Genomic DNA, 6,785 nt, shown 5'->3' with positions numbered 1-6,785 from the left:
AAAAAAAAGACAGAAAAACACACTCAAAAATCTATTCAAACCACTCTGGCCCCAGCTAACACTAGTGATGACAGCAACATGGCAGCGCAAATAAGACTGGGACCTTAGGGTCCTGGGTTGTTTTTAGGTTTGTTTATTATTCTGTGTTCTTTAGTTTCTTTCTTTGATTAGATCAGTCTTGTTTCTGTTTTACTTTAGTTTAATTCTTTCTTAGTAATTCTAGTTTATTATGTTTATTTCTTGTCTCTAGCTATTCTTTGTTACTCTGGTTTAATTGTGTTGATTAGGTCTAGTCATTTTTTAGTGTTAGATCCATTTCCCAGTCCCTTGTGTACCCTCTCTCACCCCATGTGTATATTCTCTCTTTCTCCTCAGTCTGTCTTCTGCTCTCTCCCCTCACACCTGAAACCTGTTTCTAATCAACCAATGTTCCTTGTTCATATTCTTCAGTAGGTGTTTTCCATTCAAGTTTTAATGCTAAAAGCAGAGGGCAGCAATAATTATATAAAAAAACACATGATCTTTGAGATAACTAAAGAAATGTCTAATATTAGAGATATATTATTGTTACAGGGGAATGTTTTAGTGATGCTATTCAGTATTTCTGCCACAAATGCTGATGACAATATATGTTGACCTGTTTTATGCAATACCAAGTATGAATTCCCATACAATTAAGAGGGGATTTTAAACGGTTATTGGATCCACGGTTTCTGTAGACTGTTAAAGTCTACAGAAACTGTTCAAAATTTTATGAAAACATTTAATGTAGTAGACCCATGGAGGTTATTATCTCTCACTGAGTGGTAATATTCATATTTTTCACCAGTCCATACTTCTTACTCCAGGACAGACCTCTTTCTGTTTAACTCTGAGCTGTTACCAAATGTAAACCCAAAACAATGGTTTTATCAGATCGCTGCCCAAAAAGTTGTAAAAAAAAACAAACTTTTTTACAAGTTGCCTTTGGGTGTAATGTCACTGAGAAATTCAGACTTATTAATACTCTGTTGTCAGACAAATACACGAGTATTCAAGTAATGAAGAAACCCATTGAATGGTTCTTAAGCATCAATGACACACCAGACATGGTAAAAGGTACAATTTGGGATATGCAAAAAGCTTATTAACAGATGCAGCTGATTTTGTGGGATAATTTTACTAATAAAAGAAGGGATAAATATTCCACAATTATTAATGGGATTATGGAGTTTAGACAGGTAATATTTGATCTCTTGAATATAAAGAAACAGTTTCTTCAAACAGAACTCCCTTTGCTGTGAACATAAGACCTGGGCTGATGAGCGAACTGGTTCCAGCTGTGAGAGGAGAGACCAGAAAGCAGATTGGGGAGAGTGACAGAAACAGTTACTGCAAATGCTTGTTTTTGGGGACAGATACTTACTGAGATGTGGGTTAACAGGAGCTGCAGAAGAGCAGAAAAAAGTACAATCAGACAATCTGCATAGAACCAGAAACATTCAAATTAGTTTGGGATTTATTTTTTATTTTGATCTAACATTAACTTGTTTAATCCCAATTTTATTTCCTGCAAAATAAGTGCATGCATTTCAATCCTTGGACCTCCCTAACATATAATATTTATGAATCAATGAGGCAAACTCAGGTGAAAATGTTATGATGAACAAATCTGCATCTGGGAGGACATTCTCCCTGACCTTGACCCTGTCCTTAAGCTACTTTCAGGCGTGGCATCATCTTGTAGTGCTCATTCGTGTATATGCCACACTTTGTGGAAAAAGTCGGCTTTTGCGTGGGTTTGGAGGGAGGGGCTTTATTTTATTTGTGGGAATGACAGTGATGTAGAAGACAACATCTCGGTGTTCTTTCAGGTCTGGAAGATCTAAAACAACTGATGGTTTAAGCTGTGTGGGAACAGCAAAGTATATAGAATAAACAGGCAAACAACTGACACAGCATAGAGCTGTCTATGTATAATGCTAGGGGCAACAATTGTTGACATGCTTACATTTACTTTTCTTATGATTAAAAGATGAATGAAGGGATAACAATTTCTTGACATATCAGTATCAGACCCTTAAAAGTACATATTTACCAAATATTTTTATTTATATTTGTTTATTTAAATATTTTACTGACTTCCTCTTGTTTAGGTTTGTGACAGACATTTACCTCCAGTGTTACAGGCAGGAAGTAAAGAGGACTGGCCATGTGACCTTTCACACTAGATACATGAAATTGATATTGCTTCGAGTAGACACTCTATTATTTTATTTTAAAACTTAAATTAGCAGCCAAAAGCCAAAACAATTATTTCAGAGTTTCCAGCCAGAAGTTAGAAAAAATGTCTGGCAGCAACTGTTGCCAGTGAGATTAAGAAAGTCAAAACCTTCATTGCAGAACTGCAGAACATAGAGTTTTGTAATGATGTTTGCATTTACTCTCAATTACTATGCTTGTGTCTCTGCTGTGGCCTGCTATTAACTTTTTACTATCAGGAACATGAACAAGTTACAACATATTTAGGCCAACATTTTCAATTAATCTTGGTTTACTTAAATAAGTTAATTTAAGGTTTGGGAGCAGTGCTATGTCCAAAGCTACACCTCTAATTTTCCAAGTAGCCTATTTATACTCAGATCACCCATACTGCACATTCTGTTAAATTACTGCAACCCCACCTTCCCTTACACTCAACCATTTCACTTTATCTCCTTCATTCTTTCACCCTCTTTGCTTTTCCTTCTTGCCATCTCATCCCATCAGCCTCATCCCATTTCCTTCTTTCCATTCAATAGTCCTCATTCTTTCTGTCAAGTTCCATCTGGGTTGGTCCTGTGTGGGCTTTGAAAAATATATGAAACCCATTTTCTTGAAGATTGAACCCCTACTCTGAGTCTTCATCTCCCAAGCCACTGGCATTCTCCCCAGCTGACCGATTCTTTATTGTAGTTCATCCATTGCATCATCCCTTTTCTGCAATAAACCTTTAGTCTCATATCTTTGTGGTGTGGTCGTTGGTATTGAAAGTTACAAAGAGGCTTAAAGAGAAAGTTAATGTTTTGTGATGTGGGCATCGCAAAGTGTTGTTCTCAGTCCTATGTACAAGTAGTGGCAAGATTTGAAATGATGCATATGAGTAAAGCCTGCCAATTCTGTCAGGAGGAATGAGCCAAAACTTCAGCAAACTATTGTGAGAAGCTTGGAAAGCCGGTAACACTTTATTTGAAGGGGTGTGCATATGACTGATATGACACTGTCATAAACATGACATAACACCTGTCATGAACATGAAGGAGTCTTTATGAATGTTTATGACAGTTGTCATAAAGTGTCATTCTGTAAATAATGACACTTTTAATGCAAAGTTGATCTAAGAGTCCATTAAAAGTCACAACTTTGCATAATTTTGTAAATAATGACAATTTAACGCAAAGTTGGCATTTTTAGTGGACTTTCAATGCAATTTTTAGATCAACTTTGCATTAAAAGTGTCTATTTACCGAATGACACTTCATGACAACAGTCATAAACATTCATAAAGACTTCTTTATGTTTGTGACAGGTGTTATGTCAGTCTTATGCAAACCTCTTCAAATAAAGTGTTACCGGAAAGCCAAAAGGTTTGACCCAGGTCATACAGTTTAAAAGACAGTTATCCTTGATCCAATTGTATATAAATTTTTGAATTTAATGAAAGTTACAAAAAAAGAGAAAAAATCACAGGAAAAGAATGTGTATGTTTTCTTTTTATTCAGTGTATGTAAATATCTGGTTTCAACTGAATGTATGATTGAATGTAATTGTTTATTTTCTGTAGCGTTCTTGAGACAACAGTTGTGAATTGGCACTATATAAGTAAACTGAATTGATTGCATCAGCAAAAGAACAAAAGAGACAATAGCAAACAAATTTAGTGTCTGCTTTCATAAATATACAGCACATATGCTGATCATGCTCCTAAATACTGGCACCATGATGTCTGAATGATTTGCAGACTGTGGGTGTTGGTTTTTGTATCTATATTTAGCACATTTGAAAAGGAGGTACAAACTGACATGCAAAGATGTCTATCACTGGCAATGAAATTGATGTTGTTTAGAGTAGACATCCTACTATTTTATGGGTGTCTCCCCATAGACACCTATATGTCTATGGGTAGACACACATTGTATCTATGCTATTTAGAAACATAGCTAAAATGTCAGAAGACTTTGCTTCTCAAACATTTGGAACATTTAAAGAATCTGATGGAAACACAAATATATCTTGATTTACAAGCTACTTCTGCCCTGTGAGTTTTGCTGCATTTGTGTGTGAATTTGAGACTCTCCTGACATCTCAATACACAGATGTCTTTTTTAAATGAATGATCAGCAACCAGTCAGATAAATTTCTTGCTTCAGTCAATCATTTGAACGGTCTCCCACATTGGCTGAAACCTATGTTTCATCCAATCACATCAACCCATTCCAACAGTGCTGTAGCCATGACGAAGCACAGACAGTTTAGACCTCAGCCTGGCTTCTGACAGCGACAGAGGAGCGGTAAGTGAGATATCTATATTAACACATTTAGTTATTTATCCCCATGTTATGATTATTAATGTTGAGCGATTTAATTGTGCAACTATCAACACAAGCTAGCAATCTTGGTGAGTAAGCTGTGTTACCGAGCTATGCTAGTTCTTCTGCATGCTAACAGTGTTGGGCTAGTATCTTTCCATATAGTTGAATTTCTTGTGATTAATCCAGGGGTGTCCAAAGTCGGTCCTGGAGGGCCGGCATCCTGCATGTTTTAGTTCTCTCCCTAGTGGTTCTCTCCTCAGCAAGTCAGTGTTCTCCTTAGGCAGGGGTCCCCAAACTACGGCCCGCGGGCCGGATCCGGCCCGCCATGTCATTTGGTCCGGCCCCCTGAACAATGCCGGATCTGGCCCGTCTCCTCATACCAGAGAGCATTCAGTGGGTTTTTTTTTCATATATTGTATTTTCTGGTTTACATGTGGATTTTTCTTCAACCACCAGGGGGGCTCTTGAGCAGATGTGAAACTAACTTTCCCTCAATGGAATATATACTAGTCAGTCCCAGTCACCGTTTCACTCACGGTTTTTTCCATTTGCATTCTGGGTAAAAATCTATCTAAAAGCACGAATGTGTCGTTGCGCCCCCGTTGCCCCCTCCCCCCGTCGACAAGAATTTTCTAAGGTTTCTTTCTCCAAAAACTAAGACCGGCCCTCGACCAGAGAAAGGAACAGCTATGTGGCCCTCACAGGAAAAAGTTTGGGGACCCCTGTCCTTAGGCCTCTAATGAGCCATCATTTGATGCAGGTGTGTAAAACCAGGGAGAGAACTAAAACATGCAGGATGCCGGCCCTCCAGGACCGACTTTGGACACCTCTGGATTAAAGTAACTGTTTAACAGCCTGGTTTTGTTTCCCCAAACCGAGGTAGCAGCTCAGGCTTTTGTGCAATTATTGGTGCGGAAGCTGTTCTGAGACCAAGATAATAATAGACTTTGAGTGCTTGATTTGTGCAATTGTGAATTTTGAGACTGTTTTAGTTTCATATAATGCTACTTTGAGCTGCAGGATTACTGCAGCTCAAAGCTGACTTTGAGTAGCTCAGGATAATTGAGCTGCAGGTGACTCAGCAGATGACTCATTTTGAATCTTTGTAGATCAGGCCCTTTCCCTCAAATATAATGAAATTTTCAGATTTTTTAAAGTTTTAAAACAGCAAAAAAATACTATCCGTAAAATGATACATCAAACACAGAAATATTGTTATAATTAGCAATGTATAAGACAATAACGCACCGCTGTATGTGATTGTGCGTTCAGAAGCATCCCCCTCACCGTATCGGGTGATAGGGGTGAGACGCACCAGGTAGGATTCAGGTTTGATCAGTTCTGTCAGGTTGTAAGTCAGCAGCTGCCCCTTTTGGATGGGTCCACCAATAGGAATCTCTTGCTCCCACCAGCGAGTCTGATCCATCTGAGACAAACACAGAAGTAGATGGAAAAAAATGTCATGGCCTTGAAGAACTCTAGATGTAAAGAATTTCCCATTCAATAGTTCTTGTTGCAACAACTTACAGCTACGTACATGATTTTTATCATCATTTTAGATTATAAAGATTTTAGATAATATTTTTATCATCTAAATGTTATCATTTAGATGAGAAAAGCAAAGCATCTAAATGCTGAAAAAAACATTTGAGATGTTTTTAACATAATTTTAGATGTTTTTAATCATCTAAAAACATCCAAAAATAAATATTTTTACTATCATCTAAGGTAGAACAGAGACAGCCCTAGATGCATTTACATTACAGATATCTGCAGCCACTTTCCCTCCTGACTTGTCCCTTCTTATCTCCTAAATTAAATTAAAGACTGCAGTATGCAACTTTTATGAAAAATATTTCAATACATATTTAAAACTGTCAGTATGTCATGACAGGATGGTATGAGGGATAATCTGTGAGGAAAAAAAATTGGTTGTTTTTGATCAGAATGGTACATTACCTCAAACACCAATAGCAGCTCAGGGAGGAGTTGGAGGAGATTGAACTTTTCACAGATTATCTGTCTCAGAACAAACTGTCACAACATGATGACAATATTAACAAATATGGAAAAAAAAATTATTTATTTTTTTGTGAAAGTTACATACTGTAGCTTGAACAAAATACAACCCTGGAGCATTTTTTGAGAAGTCAGGATTGCTTCATATTAAAAAATTCCCCTCTCACCCTCCGTGGGTGGTCTCTTTCATCCTCTGAGCTCGGGTCCTCTACCAAA

The 6,785-nt window shown here is 37.4% G+C and overlaps 1 protein-coding gene across 5 annotated transcripts in view; it reads right to left on the bottom strand.

Annotated features, from left to right (window-relative positions):
• Positions 1-6,785, bottom strand: part of LOC103131472 (MAM domain-containing glycosylphosphatidylinositol anchor protein 2-like) — a 76,414-nt gene that overhangs the window by 47,273 nt on the left and 22,356 nt on the right. For 3 of the 5 annotated variants that reach the window (XM_016666678.1, XM_016666677.1, XM_016666680.1), the window contains 2 exons: positions 5,799-5,976; positions 1,406-1,426 (listed from right to left, as the gene is read on the bottom strand). In XM_016666678.1, coding sequence (XP_016522164.1) covers positions 1,406-1,426; positions 5,799-5,976 — 199 coding nt within the window. The remainder of the gene's footprint in view (positions 1-1,405; positions 1,427-5,798; positions 5,977-6,785) is intronic. The other 2 variants (XM_016666679.1, XM_016666681.1) reach the window with 1 other exon arrangement.

The sequence above is a fragment of the Poecilia formosa genome, unplaced genomic scaffold (genome assembly GCF_000485575.1).
Source record: "Poecilia formosa unplaced genomic scaffold, Poecilia_formosa-5.1.2 Scaffold771, whole genome shotgun sequence".
Lineage (NCBI taxonomy): Eukaryota > Metazoa > Chordata > Actinopteri > Cyprinodontiformes > Poeciliidae > Poecilia > Poecilia formosa.
Note: the sequence above shows the minus strand (reverse complement) of the source record. Positions and strands in the feature narration are given on the sequence as shown.